This window comes from Oncorhynchus mykiss, chromosome 3, assembly GCF_057628025.1.
Source record: "Oncorhynchus mykiss isolate SJ-2025 chromosome 3, ASM5762802v1, whole genome shotgun sequence".
NCBI lineage: Eukaryota > Metazoa > Chordata > Actinopteri > Salmoniformes > Salmonidae > Oncorhynchus > Oncorhynchus mykiss.
In genome coordinates, this window is record NC_143024.1 from 97,682,944 (window position 1) to 97,706,982 (window position 24,039).

The following is a 24,039-nucleotide window of genomic DNA, read 5'->3' on the forward strand; positions in this document are numbered from 1 at the left end:
TCTGTTCTGCCCATCAGGAACCCTCTCTACACTACCATGTTCTGTCCATCAGTAACCCTCTCTACACTACCATGTTCTGTTCTGTCCAACAGGAACCCTCTCTACACTACCATGTTATGTTCTGCCCATGAGGAACCCTCTCTACACTACCATGTTTTGTTCTGTCCATCAGCAACCCTCTCTACACTACCATGTTCTGGCCATCAGGAACCCTCTCTACACTACCATGTTCTGTTCTGTCCATCAGTAACCATCTATACACTACCATGTTCTGTTCTGTTCAGCATGAACTCTCTCTATACTACCATGTTCCGTTCTGTCCATCAGGAACCCTCTCTACACTACCATGTTCTGTCCTGTCCATCAGTAACTCTCTCTACACTACCATGTTCTGTTCTGCCCATCAGGAACCCCCTCTACACTACCATGTTCTGTCCATCGGTAACCCTCTCTACACTACCATGTTCTGTTCTGCCCATGAGGAACCCTCTCTACACTACCATGTTGTTCTGCCCATGAAGAACCCCCTCTACACTACCATGTTCTGTTCTGCCCATGAGGAACCCTCTCTACACTACCATGTTCTGTTCTGTCCATCAGTAACCCTCTCTACACTACCATGTTCTGTTCTGCCCATCAGGAACCCCCTCTACACTACCATGTTCTGTCCATCAGTAACCCTCTCTACACTACCCTGTTCTGTTCTGCCCATGAGGAACCCTCTCTACACTACCATGTTCTGTTCTGCCCATGAAGAACCCTCTCTACACTACCATGTTTTGTTCAGTCCATTAGCAACCCTCTCTACACTACCATGTTCTGGCCATCAGGAACCCTCTCTACACTAACATGTTGTTCTGTCCAACAGGAACCCTCTCTACACTACCATGTTCTGTTCTGTCCATCAGCAACCCTCTCTACACTACCATGTTCTGTTCTGTCCATCAGGAACCCTCTCTACACTACCATGTTCTGTTCTGTTCATCAGGAACCCTCTCTACACTACCATGTTCTGTTCTGTTCATCAGGAACCCTCTACACATTGTAAATAATTTGTTAACCGACTTGACTAGTTAAATAAAACAAATAAAAAGTAGTGTACACAGGTAAATAAAGTACCAACTGCTGTAAAACATTTTTAATGGGTTAATGCAGGCATTTTTGCAGACACTTTTTCTCAACAGCGCAATACATCCTGACTGTACCACCAACATGTGACCGATCCATACAAACACATCATGACTGTACCAACATGTGACCCATCCATACAACACATCCTGACTGTACCAACATGTGACCCATCCATACAACACATCCTGACTGTACAACCAACATGCGACCCATCCATACAACCAACATGACATTTTTTCATTGATGAATTGAATCAGTTTCAGGTCCTGACTGGTTAGAATGTGAAGCTGGCCTGACCCCTGTAACACAGACTGTAATAATGCCAAGGGGACAGCATCCTATACAGCTTGATCTCCAACACTGTTTGAGCTCAGTGCATCTGGACAGGACTCATTTAAATCCTTAACAGATACTTAGATAATTGCACAAAAAAAATTGTTGATGCCAAAATGTTAACCTGGACAGTTGTTTTCAACAATACAGGACCATGCATTAGTCTCCCCAATGTTTCCTTTTGTTAACCACTTCATATTGACAATACATGTTTGTAGTAACATGGAAAGCTAAATCTCTGGAAGTTGAATCTATACAGTGCCTTGAAGTATTCAGACCCCTTGACTTATTCCACATGTTGAGTTACAGCCTTAATTCAAAAACAGACCTCACCCATCTATCCACACACAATAACCCGTCACGACAAAGTGAAAACATGTTTTTAGAAAATGTTGCATATTTATTGAAAATCAAATACAGAAATCTAATTTATATAAGTATTCATACTGACACTCCAAATTGAGCTCAGGTGCAACCAATTTCCTTTGATCATCCTTGAGATGTCATTACAACTTGGAGTCCATCTGTGGCCAATTCAATTGTTTGGACATGATTTAGCTGTCTATACATGGTCCCACAGTTGACAGTGCATGCCAGAGCAGAAATTAAATCCAAGGAACTATGATCCCTTATTGATGTCACTTGTTAAATCCACTTCAATCAGTGTAGATTATGGGGAGACGACAGGTTAAATACATTTTAAGCCTTGATACAATTGTGACAGATTGCGTGTGCGATTCAGATGGTGAATGGGCAAGACAAAAGATTCAAGTGCCTTTGAACGGGGTATGATGGTAGGTGCCAGGAGCACCGGTTTGTGTCAAGAACTATAACCCTGCTGGGATTTTCAAACTCAACAGTTTCCTGTGTGTATCAAGAATGGTCTACCACCCAATGGACATCCGGCCAACTTGACAAGTGTGGGAAGCATTTTAGTCAACATGAGCCAGCATCCCCATTGAACGCTTTCAACACCTTGTAGAGTCTATGCCCTGACGAATTGAGTCTGTTCTGAGGGCAAAAGGCGGGGTGCAACTCAAAATTGGGAAGGTGTTGCTAATGTGTGATATACTCAGTGTATTTGGGGAAGAGAATAAAACAATTTCTAGAGTGTTGAAAGGTTGAAGAGCACAGTGGTCTCCATCATTGGGAAATAAAAATATATATATGGAACTACCCAGACTGTCTAGAGCTGGCCGTCTGACCAAACTGAGCAACCAGGCGAGGACCTTGGTCAGGGAAGTGACCACTGACAAAACTACAGATTTTTTTGGCTGACTTAGGATAAATCGCATCAGCACTTCACCAATCTGGACTTTATGGGATAGTGGCCCGACGGAAAACACTCCGGAAAAAAAGGCACATGACAACACACCTGGAGTATGCAAAAAGGCACGTGAAAGACTCAGAGCATAAGGCAAATGATTATGTGGTCTGATGAGACAAAAAATGTTACTCTGGCCTGAATACAAAGCTCTATGTCTGGAGAAAACCAGACATCACCCGTCTTACACCATCCCCACCGTGAAGCATGGTGGTGGCAGCATCACCATCCCTACCGTAAAGCATGGTGGTGGCAGCATCACCATTCCTACCGTGAAGCATGGTGGTGGCAACATCATGCTTTGGGGATGCTTTTCAGCAGAAGGGACTGGGAGGGAACAATGAATGGAGCCAAAGACAGGCAAATCCTCGATAAGAACCCGTTTCAGAGTGCAAAAGACCTTACACTGGGGGCGAAGATTTATGTTCCAAAAGGACAAAGACCTCAAGCATACAGCCAAAGCAACAGTGGAATGGCTTCAGAACAAGAATGTGAAAGTCCGTCAGTGGCCCAGCCAAAGCCCAGACTTGAAAATATGTGAAAAGATGAAGATTTCTGTTCACCACTACTCCATCTAACTTAAGAGCTTGAGAAAATCTGCAAAGAATAATGGGAGCAAATCCACAAATCAAGACGACTCAAAGCTGATCCAGACATACTGAAGACGACTCAAAGCTGATCCAGACATACCCGAAGGTGCTTCTTCAGAGTACTGACTCAGGGGTGTGAATACTTATGTAAATTAGATATTTAATTTAATACATTTGCAAACATTTATAAAAACATATTTTCACTTTATTATGGGGTATTGTGACTAGATGGGTGAGAAAAAAACAAGCAATTTAATCCATGTTGAATGCAGCCTGTAACAACATGTGGAATAAGTTGAGGGGTATGAATACTGTCTGAAGACACTAGGTTGGTCTTTGCATAAGTGATCGTCCAATGGGAGACTGTCTGGGGAAATTGCCTTTCCTATTCGTCCAATAGCGAGTGTGACTAGTTCAGAGGCAGAGTGTATAGACATGTTTGTCTTACATACAATAACAGCATCAACACAGGGTCTCGTAATGCCAGAAAATAGAACAGACTTGCTTTAAAACCGGTCTTCTGAAGATGGTTAAACTGTCATTTACATAGAAATGGTGCCATCAATATGGGGCATACTCATCTTTTAAAAAGTGTAAAGAATTGATCTTGCACTGAAAGTGTTCACGCTTTAATGTCTAGTCACAAAATGGGCTAAACATTACAAATATATATTTCTCATTAATCAAACCCTTAACACGTCCCTATAGAATTCCATATCAAAATTACTATGGGAACTAGTGCAATCTGGAGGCAGCCTGGTCTGTGGGACGGGGCAGCCTGGTCTGTGGGACGGGGCAGCCTGGTCTGTGGGACGGGGCAGCCTGGTCTGTGGGACGGGGCAGCCTGGTCTGTGGGACGGGGCAGCCTGGTCTGTGGGACGGGGCAGCCTGGTCTGTGGGACGGGGCAGCCTGGTCTGTGGGACGGGGCAGCCTGGTCTGTGGGACGGGGCAGCCTGGTCTGTGGGACGGGGCAGCCTGGTCTGTGGGACAGGGCAGCCACAGAATCAAATAGGGAGAACACAGTAGATCAGCTCCAGAGTAATGGCAGATTTTGCCATTTGAAATGACAAAAATAGCAGACAAAACTTGAGGACCAAAACCAAACATTTCTTTCCACCAGTAGGAGTCAGCCTCCCAGCCAGTTAGCCTTCCAGCTCTGTTCATCCCTGCTCGGGGGGGGGTCTCCATGCTGTCTCAGCTCCTAGTGTCTGGATCAGAGGGCTGTCTCTGCTGTAGCAGTCAGGACTGTTTTAGGCGCTTCCTCGGCAGGCCGAAGGGCGGGCACTGTGCCGATGCCAAGGCTCTGAAGGCCTCGGCCACTAAGTGAGGGTGGGACTGGATCATTGACTTCCAGCCTGCCGTCTCCATTATGTCCGTGGCATGACTGCAATACAACCATACACAGACAGGACGTTAACACCAAACATCTGAAACCAAAGGAAAATCAATCTAGGACTGTAATGACAGAATAAATACAGTAGTACAGATATATAAATGCAACATGTACAGTGTTGGTTTCATGAGCTGAAGTAAAAGATCCCAGAAATGTTCCTGTTAGTGAGCGTTTCTCCTTTGCCAAGATAATCCATCCACCCGACGGTGTGACATATCAAGAAGTTGATTAAAACGGCATGACAATAAAAGGCCACTAAAATGTGCCGTTTGACACAGATGTCTCAAGTTTTGAGGGAGCGTGCAATTTATTTATTTTATTTTAACTTTATTTAAGTCAGTTAAGAACAAATTCTTATTTTCAATGACGGCCATGGAACAGTGGGTTCAGGGGCAGAACCTTTGTTCAGGGGCAGATTTGTACCTTGTCAGCTCGGGGGTTTGAACTTGCAACCTTCCGGTTTCTAGTCCAACGCTCTAACCACTAGGCTACCCTGCCGCCCTGGCAGATTTTGCTGACAGCAGGAATGTCCACCAGAGCTGTTCCCAAATAATGGAATGTTAATTTCTCTACCATAAGCTGCCTTCAACGTTGTTTTAGAGAATTTGGCAGTACGTCCAGCCGGCCTCACAACCGCAGACCACGTGTAACCACACCAGCCCAGGACCTCTACATCTGGCCTTTTCACCTGCGGGATCATCGGACACCAGCTGATGAAACTGTGGGTTTGCAGATCTGAAGAATTTCTTTACAAACTGTCAGAAACCATCTCAGGGAATCTCATCTGTACACTCGTCGTCCTCACCAGGGGCGACCTGACTGCAGTTCGGACTTCAGTGGGAAAATGCTCTCCTTCGATGGCCACTGGCATGCTGAAGAAGAATGTTCTTCATGGATGAATCCCGGTCTTAACTGTACCGGGCAGATGTCAGAGAGCGTGTATGGTGCAGTGTGGGCGAACAGTTTGGTGACGTCAACGTTGTGAACACAGTGCCCCATGGTGGTGGTGGGGATATGGTACGGGCAGGTATAAGATACAGACAACACAATTGCATTTTATTGATGGTCATTTGAATGCAGAGATACACCGCGACAGGAGCCTGAGGCCCATTGTCGTGCAATTCATCCGCCGCCATCACCTCATGTTTCAGCATGATAATGCGGCTGGCTCCATGTTGCAGGGATCTGGACACAATTCCTGGAAGCTGAAAATGTCCCAGTTATTCCATGGCCTACATACTCACCAGACATGTCACCATTTGAGCATGTTTGGGATACTCTGGATCGACAGAATACTTCAGTTCACGCCAATATCCAGCAACTTCGCACAGCCATTGAAGAGTAGGACAACATTCCACAAATCAACAGCCTGATCAACTCTAGGCGAAGGAGATGTGTCACCCTGCATGAGGCAAATGGTGGTCACACCAGATACTGACTGGTTTTCTGATCCACGCCCCTACCTTTTTTTTAAAGGTATCTATGACAGATGCATGTCTGTATTCCCAGTCATCTGAAATCCATAGATTAGGGCCTAATGAATGTATTTACATTTACAGTTCATATAAGGAAATCAGTCACTCATTAAAATCTTTGAAATTGTTGCATGTTGCATTTCTATAGTTGTCCAGTATACATAGAGAGATATAAAGATGTGTTTCAGACAAAGGGCTGCAGCAGTAGCAGTGGTGGGGACATCTTATTCAAACTCCTTTAGTCCTTACAACAGATCACCAGTAATACTAAACTAATTAAAACAGACATCCTTCCTCTATGAAAACTGAGATGACTCAAGGTGTCCTTAACACACTACATCACACAATAAAACAAAAATGTTCATTTCATATTGTAGAACAGTGAACAAAGCTTATCCAGGTAGAGTCTATTAATAACATGGATCAGCCCCATACTGGCCCTGTTGGCCCCCTCCTCCCTGGCTAAAACAATGAATTCTAATGCATCTCTTTGGGAGAGATAAGAGTTTGTTATTAATCTGGTGTCACATATTAGATAGTTACATACTTGCTATTCCAGTTTTTCCCATCTTTACAGCCCAGCTGTCGGAGGACGCTGCACCTACAGGAGATAACAGAGCAGCGCTGAGAGAAGGTAAACACGGCTGGCAGGAGGGATTCATCACTGGGGCTTTCTACAGATACTTGCCTGTTGATAAAATCTATGGCTTGTGCTTTGAGCTGCTCAGCACTGTGTAAGTCCGCCAGGATCAGGGTATCAGCCACGTTCTCCACAGAGAGGCTGGTGCACAGAGCCTCTTCACACATCACCTTTAAACGCTCCAAGGCATACTGGAGGAGAGAGAGGGTGGTTAAGGTTTGGAGTCAGGGGTTAGGATTCATTAGGGTTGGGGTCAGGTTTGGAGTCAGGGGTCAGGGTTTGAGTCAGGGGTTAGTATTCATTAAGGTTGGGGTCAGGGGTTAGGGTTCATTAAGGTTGCGTACAGGATTCATTAAGGTTGGGGTCAGGGTTGGAGTCAGGGGTTAGGATTAATTAGGGTTGGGGTCAGGGGTTAGGATTCATTAAGGTTGGGGTCAGGGTTGGAGTCAGGGGTTAGGATTAGGGGGTTAGTGTTCATTAAGGTTGGGGTCAGGGTTGGAGTCAGGGGTTAGGGTTGATTAAGGTTGGGGTCAGGGTTGAGTCAGGGGTTAGGATTCATTAGGGTTGGGGTTAGGGTTCATTAGGGTTGGGGTCAGGGTTGGAGTCAGGGGTTAGGATTCATTAAGGTTGGGGTCAGGGTTAGAGTCAGGGGTTAGAATTCATTAGGGTTGGGGTCAGGTTTGAAGTCAGGGGTTAGGATTCATTAGGGCTCGAGTCAGGATTCATTAAAGTTGGGGTCAGGATTGGAGTCAGGGGTTAGGATTCATTAGGGTTGGGGTCAGGATTGGAGTCAGGGGTTAGGGTTCATTAAGGTTGGGGTCAGGATTCATTAAGGTTAGGGTCTGGGTTGGAATCAGGGGTCAGGGTTTGAGTCAGAGGTCAGGATTCATTCAGGTTGGGGTCAGGGTTGGAGTCAGGGGTTAGGGTTCATTAAAGTTGGGGTCAGGATTCATTAGGGTTAGGGTTCATTAAGGTTGCGTACAGGATTCATTAAGGTTGGGGTCAGGGTTGGAGTCAGGGGTTAGGATTCATTAAGGTTGGGGTCAGGGGTTAGGGTTCATTAAGGTTGGGGTCAGGGTTGGAGTCAGGGGTTAGGGTTCATTAGGGTTGGGGTCAGGCTTCATTAAGGTTGGGGTCAGGGTTAGAGTCAGGGGTTAGGATTCATTAGAGTTGGGGTCAGGGGTTAGGGTTCATTAAGGTTGGGGACAGGGTTGGAGTCAGGGGTTAGGATTAGGGGGTTAGGGTTCATTAAGGTTGGGGTCAGGGTTGGAGTCAGGGGTTAGGGTTCATTAAGGTTGGGGTCAGGGTTAGAGTCAGGGGTTAGAATTCATTAGGGTTAGGGGTCAGGATTCATTAGGGTTGGGGTCAGGGGTTAGGGTTCATTAAGGTTGGGGTCAGGATTCATTAGGGTTAAGGTTCATTAAGGTTGCATATAGGATTCTTTAAGGTAGGGGTCAGGGTTAGAGTCGGGGGTTAGGATTCATTAAGGTTGGGGTCAGGGTTGGAGTCAGGGGTTAGGATTCATTAGGGTTGGGGTCAGGGGTTAGTGTTCATTAAAGTTGGGGTCAGGATTCATTAGGGTTGGGGTTAGGGTTCATTCAGGTTGGGGTCAGGATTCATTCGGGTTGGGGTCAGGATTCATTCGGGTTGGGGTCAGGATTCATTCGGGTTGGGGTCAGGATTGATTAAGGTTGGAGTCAGGGGTTAGGGTTCATTAAGGTTGGGGTCAGGGTTAGGATTCATTAGGGTTGGGGTCAGGGGATAGGGTTCATTAAGGTTGGGGCCAGGGTTGGAGTCAGGGGTTAGGGTTCATTAGGGTTGGGGTCCGGGGTTAGGGTTCATTAGGGTTGGGGTCAGGCTTCATTAAGGTTGGGGTCAGGGTTAGAGTCAGGGGTTAGGATTCATTAGGGTTGGGGTCAGGGGTTAGAGTTCATTAAGGTTGGGGTCAGGGTTCATTAAGGTTGGGATCAGGGTTAGAGTCAGGGGTTAGGATTCATTAGGGTTGGGGTAAGGGGTTAGGTTTCATTAAGGTTGGGGTCAGGGTTGGAGTCAGGGGTTAGGATTAGGGGGTTAGTGGTCATTAAGGTTGGGGTCAGGGTTGGAGTCAGGGGTTAGGGTTCATTAAGGTTGGGGTCAGGGTTAGAGTCAGGGGTTAGGATTCATTAAGGTCAGGGGTTAGGCTTCATTAGGGTTGGGGTCAGGGGTTAGTGTTCATTAAAGTTGGGGTCAGGATTCATTAGGGTTGGGGTCAGGGGTTAGGGTTCATTAAGGTCGGGGTCAGGATTCATTAGGGTTAGGGTTCATTAAGGTTGCATACAGGATTCATTAAGGTTGGGGTCAGGGTTGAGTCAGGGGTTAGGATTCATTAGGGTTGGGGTTAGGGTTCATTAGGGTTGGGGTCAGGGTTAGAGTCAGGGGTTAGAATTCATTAGGGTTGGGGTCAGGTTTAAGTCAGGGGTTAGGATTCATTAGGGCTGGAGTCAGGATTCATTAAAGTTGGGGTCAGGATTGGAGTCAGGGGTTAGGATTCATTAAGGTTGGTGTCAGGGGTTAGGGTTAATTAAGGTTGGGGTCAGGATTCATTCAGGTTGGGGTTCATTAAGGTTGCGTACAGGATTCATTAAGGTTGGGGTCAGGGTTGGAGTCAGGGGTTAGGATTCATTAAGGTTGGGGTCAGGGTTGGAGTCAGGGGTTAGGATTCATTAAGGTTGGGGTCAGGGGTTAGGATTCATTAAGGTTGGGGTCAGGGTTGGAGTCAGGGGTTAGGATTCCTTAGGGTTGGGGTCCGGGGTTAGGGTTCATTAAGGTTGGGGTCAGGGTTGGAGTCAGGAGTTAGGGTTCATTAGGGTTGGGGTCAGGCTTCATTAAGGTTGGGGTCAGGGTTAGAGTCAGGGGTTAGGATTCATTAGGGTTGGGGTCAGGGGTTAAGGTTCATTAAGGTTGGGGTCAGGCTTCATTAAGGTTGGGGTCAGGGTTAGAGTCAGGGGTTAGGATTCATTAGGGTTGGGGTCAGGGGTTAAGGTTCATTAAGGTTGGGGTCAGGCTTCATTAAGGTTGGGATCAGGGTTAGAGTCAGGGGTTAGGATTCATTAGGGTTAGGGTCAGGGGTTAGGTTTCATTAAGGTTGGGGTCAGAGTTGGAGTCAGGGGTTAGGATTAGGGGGTTAGGGTTCATTAAGGTTGGGGTCAGGGTTGGAGTCAGGGGTTAGGGTTTATTAAGGTTGGGGTCAGGGTTAGAGTCAGGGGTTAGGATTCATTAGGGTTAGGGTCAGGGGTTAGTGTTCATTAAAGTTGGGGTCAGGATTCATTAGGGTTGGGGTCAGGGGTTAGGGTTCATTAAGGTTGGGGTCAGGATTCATTAGGGTTAGGGTTGGAGTCAGGGGTTAGGATTCATTAAGGTTGGGGTCAGGGTTGGAGTCAGGGGTTAGGATTCATTAAGGTAGGGGCAGGGTTGGAGTCAGGGGTTAGGATTCATTAGGGTTGGGGTTAGGATTCATTAGGGTTGGGGTTAGGGTTCATTAGGGTTGGGGTCAGGGTTGGAGTCAGGGGTTAGGATTCATTAAGGTTGGGGTCAGGGTTGGAGTCAGGGGTTAGGATTCATTAAGATTGGGGTCAGGGTTGGAGTCAGGGGTTAGGATTCATTAAGGTTGGGGTCAGGGGTTAGAATTCATTAGGGTTGGGGTCAGGGGTTAGTGTTCATTAAAGTTGGGGTCAGGATTCATTAGGGTTGGGGTTAGGGTTCATTAGGGTTGGGGTCAGGGTTGGAGTCAGGGGTTAGGATTCATTAAGGTTGGGTCAGGGTTGGAGTCAGGGGTTAGGATTCATTAAGGTCGGGGTCAGGGTTAGAGTCAGGGGTTAGAATTCATTAGGGTTGGGGTCCGGGGTTAGGGTTCATTAAGGTTGGGGTCAGGGTTGGAGTCAGGAGTTAGGGTTCATTAGGGTTGGGGTCAGGCTTCATTAAGGTTGGGGTCAGGGTTAGAGTCAGGGGTTAGGATTCATTAGGGTTGGGGTCAGGGGTTAAGGTTCATTAAGGTTGGGGTCAGGCTTCATTAAGGTTGGGATCAGGGTTAGAGTCAGGGGTTAGGATTCATTAGGGTTAGGTCAGGGGTTAGGTTTCATTAAGGTTGGGGTCAGGGTTGGAGTCAGGGGTTAGGGTTTATTAAGGTTGGGGTCAGGGTTAGTCAGGGGTTAGGATTCATTAGGGTTAGGGTCAGGGGTTAGTGTTCATTAAAGTTGGGGTCAGGATTCATTAGGGTTGGGGTCAGGGGTTAGGGTTCATTAAGGTTGGGGTCAGGATTCATTAGGGTTAGGGTTGGAGTCAGGGGTTAGGATTCATTAAGGTTGGGGTCAGGGTTGGAGTCAGGGGTTAGGATTCATTAAGGTAGGGGCAGGGTTGGAGTCAGGGGTTAGGATTCATTAGGGTTGGGGTTAGGGTTCATTAGGGTTGGGGTCAGGGTTGGAGTCAGGGGTTAGGATTCATTAAGGTTGGGGTCAGGGTTGGAGTCAGGGGTTAGGATTCATTAAGATTGGGGTCAGGGTTGGAGTCAGGGGTTAGGATTCATTAAGGTTGGGGTCAGGGGTTAGAATTCATTAGGGTTGGGGTCAGGGGTTAGTGTTCATTAAAGTTGGGGTCAGGATTCATTAGGGTTGGGGTTAGGGTTCATTAGGGTTGGGGTCAGGGTTGGAGTCAGGGGTTAGGATTCATTAAGGTTGGGGTCAGGGTTGGAGTCAGGGGTTAGGATTCATTAAGGTTGGGGTCAGGGTTAGAGTCAGGGGTTAGAATTCATTAGGATTGGGGTCAGGGGTTAGTGTTCATTAAAGTTGGGGTCAGGATTCATTAGGGTTGGGGTTAGGGTTCATTCAGGTTGGGGTCAGGATTCATTAGGGTTGGGGTCAGGGGTTAGGATTCATTAAGGTTGGAGTCAGGGGTCAGGATTCATTAGGGTTGGGGTCCGGGGTTAGGGTTCATTAAGGTTGGGGTCAGGGTTGGAGTCAGGAGTTAGGGTTCATTAGGGTTGGGGTCAGGCTTCATTAAGGTTGGGGTCAGGGTTAGAGTCAGGGGTTAGGATTCATTAGGGTTGGGGTCAGGGGTTAAGGTTCATTAAGGTTGGGGTCAGGCTTCATTAAGGTTGGGGTCAGGGTTAGAGTCAGGGGTTAGGATTCATTAGGGTTGGGGTCAGGGGTTAAGGTTCATTAAGGTTGGGGTCAGGCTTCATTAAGGTTGGGATCAGGGTTAGAGTCAGGGGTTAGGATTCATTAGGGTTAGGGTCAGGGGTTAGGTTTCATTAAGGTTGGGGTCAGAGTTGGAGTCAGGGGTTAGGATTAGGGGGTTAGGGTTCATTAAGGTTGGGGTCAGGGTTGGAGTCAGGGGTTAGGGTTTATTAAGGTTGGGGTCAGGGTTAGAGTCAGGGGTTAGGATTCATTAGGGTTAGGGTCAGGGGTTAGTGTTCATTAAAGTTGGGGTCAGGATTCATTAGGGTTGGGGTCAGGGGTTAGGGTTCATTAAGGTTGGGGTCAGGATTCATTAGGGTTAGGGTTGGAGTCAGGGGTTAGGATTCATTAAGGTTGGGGTCAGGGTTGGAGTCAGGGGTTAGGATTCATTAAGGTAGGGGCAGGGTTGGAGTCAGGGGTTAGGATTCATTAGGGTTGGGGTTAGGATTCATTAGGGTTGGGGTTAGGGTTCATTAGGGTTGGGGTCAGGGTTGGAGTCAGGGGTTAGGATTCATTAAGGTTGGGGTCAGGGTTGGAGTCAGGGGTTAGGATTCATTAAGATTGGGGTCAGGGTTGGAGTCAGGGGTTAGGATTCATTAAGGTTGGGGTCAGGGGTTAGAATTCATTAGGGTTGGGGTCAGGGGTTAGTGTTCATTAAAGTTGGGGTCAGGATTCATTAGGGTTGGGGTTAGGGTTCATTAGGGTTGGGGTCAGGGTTGGAGTCAGGGGTTAGGATTCATTAAGGTTGGGTCAGGGTTGGAGTCAGGGGTTAGGATTCATTAAGGTCGGGGTCAGGGTTAGAGTCAGGGGTTAGAATTCATTAGGGTTGGGGTCCGGGGTTAGGGTTCATTAAGGTTGGGGTCAGGGTTGGAGTCAGGAGTTAGGGTTCATTAGGGTTGGGGTCAGGCTTCATTAAGGTTGGGGTCAGGGTTAGAGTCAGGGGTTAGGATTCATTAGGGTTGGGGTCAGGGGTTAAGGTTCATTAAGGTTGGGGTCAGGCTTCATTAAGGTTGGGATCAGGGTTAGAGTCAGGGGTTAGGATTCATTAGGGTTAGGTCAGGGGTTAGGTTTCATTAAGGTTGGGGTCAGGGTTGGAGTCAGGGGTTAGGGTTTATTAAGGTTGGGGTCAGGGTTAGTCAGGGGTTAGGATTCATTAGGGTTAGGGTCAGGGGTTAGTGTTCATTAAAGTTGGGGTCAGGATTCATTAGGGTTGGGGTCAGGGGTTAGGGTTCATTAAGGTTGGGGTCAGGATTCATTAGGGTTAGGGTTGGAGTCAGGGGTTAGGATTCATTAAGGTTGGGGTCAGGGTTGGAGTCAGGGGTTAGGATTCATTAAGGTAGGGGCAGGGTTGGAGTCAGGGGTTAGGATTCATTAGGGTTGGGGTTAGGGTTCATTAGGGTTGGGGTCAGGGTTGGAGTCAGGGGTTAGGATTCATTAAGGTTGGGGTCAGGGTTGGAGTCAGGGGTTAGGATTCATTAAGATTGGGGTCAGGGTTGGAGTCAGGGGTTAGGATTCATTAAGGTTGGGGTCAGGGGTTAGAATTCATTAGGGTTGGGGTCAGGGGTTAGTGTTCATTAAAGTTGGGGTCAGGATTCATTAGGGTTGGGGTTAGGGTTCATTAGGGTTGGGGTCAGGGTTGGAGTCAGGGGTTAGGATTCATTAAGGTTGGGGTCAGGGTTGGAGTCAGGGGTTAGGATTCATTAAGGTTGGGGTCAGGGTTAGAGTCAGGGGTTAGAATTCATTAGGATTGGGGTCAGGGGTTAGTGTTCATTAAAGTTGGGGTCAGGATTCATTAGGGTTGGGGTTAGGGTTCATTCAGGTTGGGGTCAGGATTCATTAGGGTTGGGGTCAGGGGTTAGGATTCATTAAGGTTGGAGTCAGGGGTTAGGGTTCATTAGGGTTGGGGTCAGGGGTTAGGGTTCATTAAGGTTGGGGCCAGGGTTGGAGTCAGGGGTTAGGGTTCATTAAGGTTGGAGTCAGGGTTAGGATTCATTAAAGTTGGGGTCAGGATTCATTCAGGTTGGGGTCAGGGGTGGAGTCAGGGGTTAGGATTCATTAGGGTTGGGTCAGGGGTTAGGATTCATTAAGGTTGGGGCCAGGGGTTAGGATTCATTAATGGTTGGGGTCAGGGTTGGGGTCAGGATTCATTAAGGTTGGGGTCAGGGGTTAGGATTCATTAGGGTTGGGGTCAGGGGTTAGGATTCATCAGGGTTGGGGTCAGGATTCATTAAGGTTGGGGTCAGGGTTGGAGTCAGGGGTTAGAGTTCATTAAGGTTGGGGTCAGGGTTAGAGTCAGAGGTTAGGATTCATTAGAGTTGGAGTCAGGGTTGGAGTCGGGGGTTAGGATTCATTAGGGTTGGGGTCAGGGGTTAGGGTTCATTAAAGTTGGGGTCAGGGGTTTGTGTTCAATAAGCTTGGAATCAGCGGTCAGGGTTCATTAAGGTTGGGGTCAGGATTCATTAAGGTTGGGGTCAGGATTTATTAAGGTTGGGGTCAGGATTTATTAAGGTTGGGGTCAGGATTTATTAAGGTTGGGGTCAGGATTTATTAAGGTTGGGGTCAGGATTTATTAAGGTTGGGGTCAGGGTTGGGGTCATGCAATATTACAATAGTTATTGACAGCCACCGTCGATGGTGACCACATCGGGATGTGAGACAATGATTTATCCTATTTGATCTTGACTGGTACCACTCCGTAAAGTATCGAACAGCAAAGCAGCGCATGACTGACATTCGGAGTAATTTGCCTATTCTATTAGCCTGAGATTGACATGGTCGATCTCCACAGAGATCGCAGAGAGCTGATCTGTAGGGTTACAGTCCCCATGTGAATCTAGCTCTGACAAAACTATATTTTTTTTAAACACCCCAACCATGCAGATTATTTCACATTTTAAAACAATTTTGATTAAAATTCAAATCATTTCAAATGACATGTTAGCCGTATATCAACAGGCTACTGTAACCCTGTTATTAGTGCCAATATGGACTAGCTCCGTTATATTGGGTCAGTCGTACTTTGTCAGCAGCTGCCAGCAGGTTGTCGGCCATCTTGTCCAGGTTGGGAGCTTTCCCTGTGTAGATGAATCCCATCATCTCCTTAAACACGTCTGGCTCCACATCACTGATGTCCACACGGTTCTGAGGCAGGACACAGTATCATTGTGTTACTATGAGAAATAAAGTAGCAGCAGTACAACACAATGTGTTCATATGTGAAGGTCTCAGTGAAACACACCTTTTTACTCTCTTCCATCTCATGTTCAAACATGGCGCTAAATACGGGAGATCTCGCTGTCAATCAAAGAAGGAAAAACAACATTAGTATGTCTGTGGTGATTCAAGTCATTCTTAACCAAACTGCTGCCATGCCTAAAGCACGGAGTCAAGGGGTGAAGGAATCTATCCCTGCGTTCTGCACAGCTAGGAGGGCTGAGGTAAGAGAGGGGTGGAGAGGCCCTCAGGATTACAACCAGGTGTTACAGGGTTAGGGATTAAAACCAGAGGGCTGGTACGCGGCAGAGAGGGGGCTGGTACGCGGCAGAGAGGGGGCTGGTACGCGGCAGAGAGGGGGCTGGTACGCGGCAGAGAGGGGGCTGGTAAGCGGCAGAGAGGGGGCTGGTGCTGGTAGAGGTAGAGAGGTAGTGTCCGAGTCTTACCTGCTAGGATGGATTTGTGTGCCTTGAACTCCTGCCCTCCAACATAGAGGGAACAGTCAGTGAAGCGGGAACACTGCCACAGGTTCCCCAGGTCGTCTGACAGCTGGCACTCTGGTACCTTCAGCATGTTCATGTTGGACTGGCCAGAGATGTTCACAGAGTCCTGCACCACACTCACCTAGAATATAATATAACATACATTATCTATACATTTACATTATCAATACTAAATCATGTTGGACGGCCCAGAGATGTTCAGAGTCCTGAACCACACTCACCTAGAATATAATATAACATACATTATCTATACATTTACATTATCAATACTAAATCATGTTGGACGGCCCAGAGATGTTCAGAGTCCTGAACCACACTCACCTAGAATATAATATAACATACATTATCTATACATTTACATTATCAATACTAAATCATGTTGGACGGCCCAGAGATGTTCAGAGTCCTGAACCACACTCACCTAGAATATAATATAACATACATTATCTATACATTTACATTATCAATACTAAATCATGTTGGACGGCCCAGAGATGTTCAGAGTCCTGAACCACACTCACCTAGAATATAATATAACATACATTATCTATACATTTACATTATCAATACTAAATCATGTTGGACGGCCCAGAGATGTTCAGAGTCCTGAACCACACTCACCTAGAATATAATATAACATACATTATCTATACATTTACATTATCAATACTAAATCATGTTGGACGGCCCAGAGATGTTCACAGAGTCCTGAACCACACTCACCTAGAATATAATATAACATACATTATCTATACATTTACATTATCAATACTAAATCATGTTGGACGGCCCAGAGATGTTCAGAGTCCTGAACCACACTCACCTAGAATATAATACATGATCAATTCATGATTTACTGTTCCTTCAGAAAGTATTTATACCCCTTGATTTATTACACATTTTGTTGTGTTACAACCTGAATTCAAAACGGACTAAATATACTATTTTCCACACCCATTGACACACAATACTTTATAAATGACAAAGTGAGAAAAAAAACATAATTGTTGTAAATGTATTGAAAAAGAAATCCCCAAATCTCAAATTTACATAAGTATTCCTACCCAGAGTCAATACCGGTTAGAATCGGCAGCGATTACAGCTGTGAGTCTTTCTGGGTAAGTCTCTAAGAACTTTGCACATCTGGATTGTACTATAATCGGCACATTATTCTTTAAAAAATATTCAGGCTCTGTCATTGCTACGTGGCCATTTTCAAGTCTTGCCATAGATTTTCACGCCAGTTTAAGTCTAAACCGTAACTAGGCAACTCAGGAACATTCAACGCCATCTTGGCAATCAACTCCAGGGTATATTTGGCATTGTGTTTTAGGTTATTGTCCTGCTGTAAGGTGAATTTGTTTCCCAGTGTTTGTTGGAGTGCAGAATGAACCAGGTTGTACTCTTAAGATGTTGCCCTAGCTTAGCTCTATTCCATTTATTTTTATCCTAAAAATCTCCCTAGTCCTTTCCGATGACGAACATACCCATAATATAACGCAACCACCACCGTGCTTGAAAATATGGAGTGTGGTGCGAAGTGATGTGTTGGATTTGCCCCAAACATAATATTTATTCAGGACATAGTTAATTTCTTTGCCACATTTTTTGCAGTTTTACTTTAGTGCCTTGTTGCAAACAGGAGGCATGTTTTGGAATATTTGTGTTCTGTACAGGCTTCCTTCTTTTCACTCTGTCAAATAGGTTAGTATTGTGGAGTAACTACAATGTTGTTGATCCATCCTCTGTTTTCTCCTATCACAGCCATTGAACTCTGTTTTAAAGTCCCCATTGGCCTCATGGTGAAATCCCTGAGCGGTATCCTTCCTCTCCGGCAACTTAGTTAGGAAGGGCGCCTGTATCTTTGTAGTGACTGGGTGTATTGATACACCATCCAAAGTGTAATTAATAACTTCACCATGCTCAAAGGGATATTCAATGTTTGCTATTTTCATCTACCAATCGGTATGCTTTGTGAGGCATAGGAAAACATCCCTGGTCTTTGTGATTGGATCTGTTAATTTGTAAAAATTACTAAAAACATAACTCCACTTTCACATTATGGGGTATTGTGTGTAAGCCAGTGACAACATTTAAATGTAATCCATTTTAAACACAACAGAAATGTGGAAAAAGGGTTGTGAATACTCTCAGAAGGCCTTGTATACATGATCTATACTAAAATACTATACTATTCATGTTGGACTGGCCAGAGATGTTCACACTATCCTGCACCACACTCATCTAGATAATAATATATATCTATACTAGAAATGGGCAATATGGACAAAAGTCAAATAGCCATAAATTGAGCCATTTTGCTTGATAATGATACATACAAAAACATGTATTTATATTAGGGACAGGGCTCTAGACTGACTTTTTCCAATGCTAAGTGAGATATGAAAGAAGATCGCTATCTAACATGTTCAGGGAATGCATGATGGATATTTTTGATGTGCAGCATGCGAAAATAGGAACCAGAATAATCAGATTTATTTTTGCCTCTTTAGAGATTAATTTCCTGCATGTTTTTGGTGCATATTGTCCAAGGCTATATCTGACAATTTGACATAATTCACCATCTGAGGTAGTAGGAACTAAAAACACAGCAAGATTGCTACAGTGCCTTGCGAAAGTATTCGGCCCCCTTGAACTTTGCGACCTTTTGCCACATTTCAGGCTTCAAACAAAAATATAAAACTGTATTTTTTTGTGAAGAATCAACAAGTGGGACACAATCATGAAGTGGAACGACATTTATTGGATATTTCAAACTTTAACAAATCAAAAACTGAAAAATTGGGCGTGCAAAATTATTCAGCCCCCTTAAGTTAATACTTTGTAGCGCCACCTTTTGCTGCGATTACAGCTGTAAGTCGCTTGGAGTATGTCTCTATCAGTTTTGCACATTGAGAGACTGAAATTTTTTCCCATTCCTCCTTGCAAAACAGCTCGAGCTCAGTGAGGTTGGATGGAGAGCATTTGTGAACAGCAGTTTTCAGTTCTTTCCACAGATTCTCGATTGGATTCAGGTCTGGACTTTGACTTGGCCATTCTAACACCTGGATATGTTTATTTTTGAACCATTCCATTGTAGATTTTGCTTTATGTTTTGGATCATTGTCTTGTTGGAAGACAAATCTCCGTCCCAGTCTCAGGTCTTTTGCAGACTCCATCAGGTTTTCTTCCAGAATGGTCCTGTATTTGGCTCCATCCATCTTCCCATCAATTTTAACCATCTTCCCTATCCCTGCTGAAGAAAAGCAGGCCCAAACCATGATGCTGCCACCACCATGTTTGACAGTGGGGATGGTGTGTTCAGGGTGATGAGCTGTGTTGCTTTTACGCCAAACATAACGTTTTGCATTGTTGCCAAAAAGTTCAATTTTGGTTTCATCTGACCAGAGCACCTTCTTCCACATGTTTGGTGTGTCTCCCAGGTGGCTTGTGGCAAACTTTAAACAACACTTTTTATGGATATCTTTAAGAAATGGCTTTCTTCTTGCCACTCTTCCAAAAAGGCCAGATTTGTGCAATATACAACTGATTGTTGTCCTATGGACAGAGTCTCCCACCTCAGCTGTAGATCTCTGCAGTTCATCCAGAGTGATCATGGGCCTCTTGGCTGCATCTTTGATCAAACTTCTCCTTGTATGAGCTGAAAGTTTAGAGGGACGGCCAGGTCTTGGTAGATTTGCAGTGGTCTGATACTCCTTCCATTTCAATATTATCGCTTGCACAGTGCTCCTTGGGATGTTTAAAGCTTGGGAAATATTTTTGTATCCAAATCCGGCTTGAAACTTCTTCACAACAGTATCTCGGACCTGCCTGGTGTGTTCCTTGTTCTTCATGATGCTCTCTGCGCTTTTAACGGACCTCTGAGACTATCACAGTGCAGGTGCATTTATACGGAGACTTGATTACACACAGGTGGATTGTATTTATCATCATTAGTCATTTAGGTCAACATTGGATCATTCAGAGATCCTCACTGAACTTCTGGAGAGAGTTTGCTGCACTGAAAGTAAAGGGGCTGAATCATTTTGCACGCCCAATTTTTCAGTTTTTGATTTGTTAAAAAAGTTTGAAATATCCAATAAATGTCCTTCCACTTCATGATTGTATCCCACTTGTTGATTCTTCACAAAAAAATACAGTTTTATATCTTTATGTTTGAAGCCTGAAATGTGGCAAAAGGTCGCAAAGTTCAAGGGGGCCGAATACTTTCGCAAGGCACTGTATCTCTAAATATTATATTGTTGCTAGATAGCCATGCAATTGATCTAACAGTGAATTTAACATCCTACAATAACTTTCCAATGGTAGGACACATGGCCAAACCATCTCAATGACATACAGTTTGTAAAGTGCTGCCTATTCCTCTATATACACAGTTGATGAATAGACTCAGAGTCTCTTTTTTAACGGTTTTAGAAGTAAAAATATGCCGGAATGTTGTGTAGCCTAATCACTGAAATTACCGGCTTCGGTAAAACGAGGGTAATATCGGTGTCTGAAATTCTCTTTCTCTCTCAGTAGGAGGACAGTACACCCGATAGTAGACCTGACAGTAGAATGTGTGCAGAACAATAAGTGTTTTCTGGAATGTAACTTTGGAGGGTCCAGGCAAATGAAGTGTCCAATCAATTTGAAATTAACTGAATACTTCTAGGAATAAGTGCCAGTTTGCCTGACATTGTTTGCAGCAAGGTCTAACATTTTCAGGGAAATTGGCAATTTTATAAACAAATTAGATTCAAATTGGAGATGGAAGGTCTCTACTTATTTAATTAGGCGTTTCAGGAAGTTAATTAATTAGTTGGATTACAATGCGTTTGTTCTTCTGTTTTAATGGCGTAACAAAGACCAGGAGATACTGCTCCAATATAAACAACTCATTTCGTCATTAATACCTCTTCATACTGAAACTAACTATTCAAGGGAAATTCTCTCCAAATCATGAATGTATTGTAGTATAGGTGAATGTATTGTGGTATAGGTGAATGTATTGTAGTATAGGTGAATGTATTGTAGCTGAGAGTGATGCAAGACTTAACGTCTGTGGCCAGTGGAAACACTGTCCTGTTGAGGTAGGGACCCTTCTCTAGAGGGGTGGAAACACTGTCCTGTTGAGGTAGGGCGGGTAGATCTCCAGTGAGAACAGTATTGATTGAGCTGAACTGGCAGCATTCTGCCCATCATAACTGGAATGAGAAATTGTGCGCGTGGTAAGGTAACAGTGAGTGAGTGAGTGAGTGATTGTGTGTAACAGTGTGTGTGTAACAGTGTGTGTGTAACAGTGTGTGTGTGGGTATGTGTGTAACAGTGTGTGTGTGTGTGTAACAGTGTGTGTGTGTGTGTGTAACAGTGTGTGTGTGTGTGTGTGTGTAACAGTGTGTGTGTGTGTGTGTGTAACAGTATGTGTGTGTGTGTGTGTGTGTGTGTGTGACAGTGTGTGAGTGTGTGTGACAGTGTGTGTAACAGTGTGTGTGTGTGTAACAGTGTGTGTGTGTGTGTGTAAAACAGTGTGTGTGTGTGTGTGTAACAGTGTGTGTGTGTGTGTGTGTGTGTGTGTGTGTGTGACAGTGTGTGTGTGTGACAGTGTGTGTGTGTGTGTGTGTGACAGTGTGTGTGTCAGTGTGTGTGTGTGTGTGTCAGTGTGTGTGTCAGTGTGTGTGTGTGTGTGTGACAGTGTGTGTGTGTGTGTGACAGTGTGTGTGTGTGTGTGACAGTGTGTGTGTGTTAAAGTGTGTGTGTGTGTAACAGTGTGTGTGACAGTGTGTGTGAGTGTGTGTGACAGTGTGTGTGTGTGTGTGTGTGTGTGTGACAGTGTGTGTGTGTGACAGTGTGTGTGTGTGACAGTGTGTGTGTGTGTGTGTGACAGTGTGTGTGTGTGTGTGTGTGTGTGACAGTGGGTGTGTGTGACAGTGTGTGTGTGTGTGACAGTGTGTGTGACAGTGTGTAACAGTGTGTGTGTGGGTGTGTCAGTGTGTAACAGTGTGTGTGTGTGTGTCAGTGTGTAACAGTGTGTGTGTGTGTAACAGTGTGTGTGTGTGACAGTGTGTGTCAGTGTGTGTGACAGTGTGTGTCAGTGTGTGTGTGTCAGTGTGTGTGTGTGTAACAGTGTGTGTGTCAGTGTGTGTGTGTGTGTGTGACAGTGTGTGTGTGTGTGTGTGTGTGTCAGTGTGTGTGTGTGTGTGTGTGTAACAGTGTGTGTGTGTGTAACAGTGTGTGTGACAGTGTGTGTGACAGTGTGTGTGTCAGTGTGTGTGACAGTGTGTGTGTGTGAGTGTGTGTGTGACAGTGTGTGTGTGTGTGACAGTGTGTGTGTGTGTGTGTGTGACAGTGTGTGTGTGTGTGTGTGTGTGTGACAGTGTGTGTGTGTTAAAGTGTGTGTGTGTGTAACAGTGTGTGTGACAGTGTGTGTGAGTGTGTGTGACAGTGTGTGTGTGTGTGACAGTGTGTGTGTGTGTGTGTGTGACAGTGTGTGTGTGTGTGTGTGTGTGACAGTGTGTGTGTGTGTGTGTGTGACAGTGTGTGTGTGTGTGTGTGTGTGACAGTGTGTGTGTGTGTGTGTGACAGTGTGTGTGTGTGTGTGACAGTGGGTGTGTGTGACAGTGTGTGTGTGTGTGTGACAGTGTGTGTGTGTGTGTGACAGTGTGTAACAGTGTGTGTGTGGGTGTGTCAGTGTGTAACAGTGTGTGTGTGTGTGTGTCAGTGTGTAACAGTGTGTAACAGTGTGTGTGTGTGACAGTGTGTGTCAGTGTGTGTGACAGTGTGTGTCAGTGTCAGTGTGTGTGTGTCAGTGTGTGTGTGTGTAACAGTGTGTGTGTCAGTGTGCGTGTGTGTGTGACAGTGTGTGTGTGTGTGTGTCAGTGTGTGTGTGTGTGTGTGTGTGTGAGTGTGTGTGTGACAGTGTGTGTGTGTGTGTGTGTGTGTGTAACAGTGTGTGTGTGTGTGTAACAGTGTGTGTGACAGTGTGTGTGACAGTGTGTGTGTCAGTGTGTGTGACAGTGTGTGTGTGTGTGACAGTGTGTGTGTGTGTGACAGTGTGTGTGTGTGTGACAGTGTGTGTGTGTGTGTGTGTGACAGTGTGTGTGTGTGTGTGTGTGACAGTGTGTTTGTGTGACAGTGTGTGTGTGAGACAGTGTGTGTGTGTGTGTGACAGTGTGTGTGTGTGTGTGTGTGTGTGTGTGTGACAGTGTGTGTGTGACAGTGTGTTTGTGTGACAGTGTGTGTGTGTGTGTGTGTGTGACAGTGTATGTGTGTGTGTGTGACAGTGTGTGTGACAGTGTGTGTGTGTGTGTGTGACAGTGTGTGTGTGTGTGACAGTGTGTGTGTGTGTGTGTGTGTGTGTGTGTGTGACAGTGTGTGTGTGTGTGTGACAGTGTGTGTGTGTGTGTGACAGTGTGTGTGTGTGTGTGTGTGTGTGTGTGTGTGTGACAGTGTGTGTGTGTGTGTGACAGTGTGTGTGTGTGTGTGTGTGACAGTGTGTGTGTGTGTGACAGTGTGTGTGTGTGACAGTGTGTGTGTGTGTGTGACAGTGTGTGTGTGTGACAGTGTGAGTGTGTCAGTGTGTGTGTGTGTGTGTGTGACAGTGTGTGTGTGTGTGACAGTGTGTGTGTGTGTGTTTGTGTGAGTGTGTGTTTGTGTGAGTGTGTGTTTGTGTGAGTGTGTGTGTGACAGTGTGTGTGTGACAGTGTGTGACAGTGTGTGACAGTGTGTGAAAGTGTGTGTGTGTGTGACAGTGTGTGACAGTGTGTGTGTGACAGTGTGTGTGTGACAGTGTGTGTGTGTGTGTGTGTGAGACAGTGTGTGTGTGTGAGACAGTGTGTGTGTGTGTGTGTGTGTGTGACAGTGTGTGTGTGTGACAGTGTGTGTGTGTGAAAGTGTGTGTGTGACAGTGTGTGTGTGTGTGAGACAGTGTGTGTGTGTGTGACAGTGTGTGTGTGTCAGTGTGTCAGTGTGTGTGTGTCAGTGTGTGTGTGTGTGACAGTGTGTGTGTGTGTGTGAGAGTGTGTGTGTGTGTGTGACAGTGTGTGTGTGTGTGTGTGTTTGACAGTGTGTGTGTGTGTGTGTGACAGTGTGTGTGGGTGTGACAGTGTGTGTGTGTGTGTGTGACAGTGTGTGTGTGTATGTGTGTGTGACAGTGTGTGTGTGTGTGTGTGTGTGTGTGTGTGTGTGTGTGTGTGTGACAGTGTGTGAGTGTGTGACAGTGTGTGT

General features: G+C 45.6%; 1 protein-coding gene across 5 annotated transcripts in view; it reads right to left on the bottom strand.

Annotated features, from left to right (window-relative positions):
* Positions 1-1,123: 1,123 nt before the first annotated feature.
* LOC110516753 (speckle-type POZ protein-like A) overlaps positions 1,124-24,039 on the bottom strand; it is a 72,106-nt gene continuing 49,190 nt past the window's right edge. For all 5 annotated transcript variants that reach the window (XM_036973567.2, XM_090230520.1, XM_036973566.2 and 2 more), the window contains 6 exons: positions 15,757-15,934; positions 15,336-15,391; positions 15,116-15,238; positions 6,936-7,078; positions 6,795-6,848; positions 1,124-4,763 (listed from right to left, as the gene is read on the bottom strand). In XM_036973567.2, the coding sequence (XP_036829462.1) occupies positions 4,619-4,763; positions 6,795-6,848; positions 6,936-7,078; positions 15,116-15,238; positions 15,336-15,391; positions 15,757-15,934 (699 nt within the window). In that variant the 3' untranslated portion in view covers positions 1,124-4,618. The remainder of the gene's footprint in view (positions 4,764-6,794; positions 6,849-6,935; positions 7,079-15,115; positions 15,239-15,335; positions 15,392-15,756; positions 15,935-24,039) is intronic.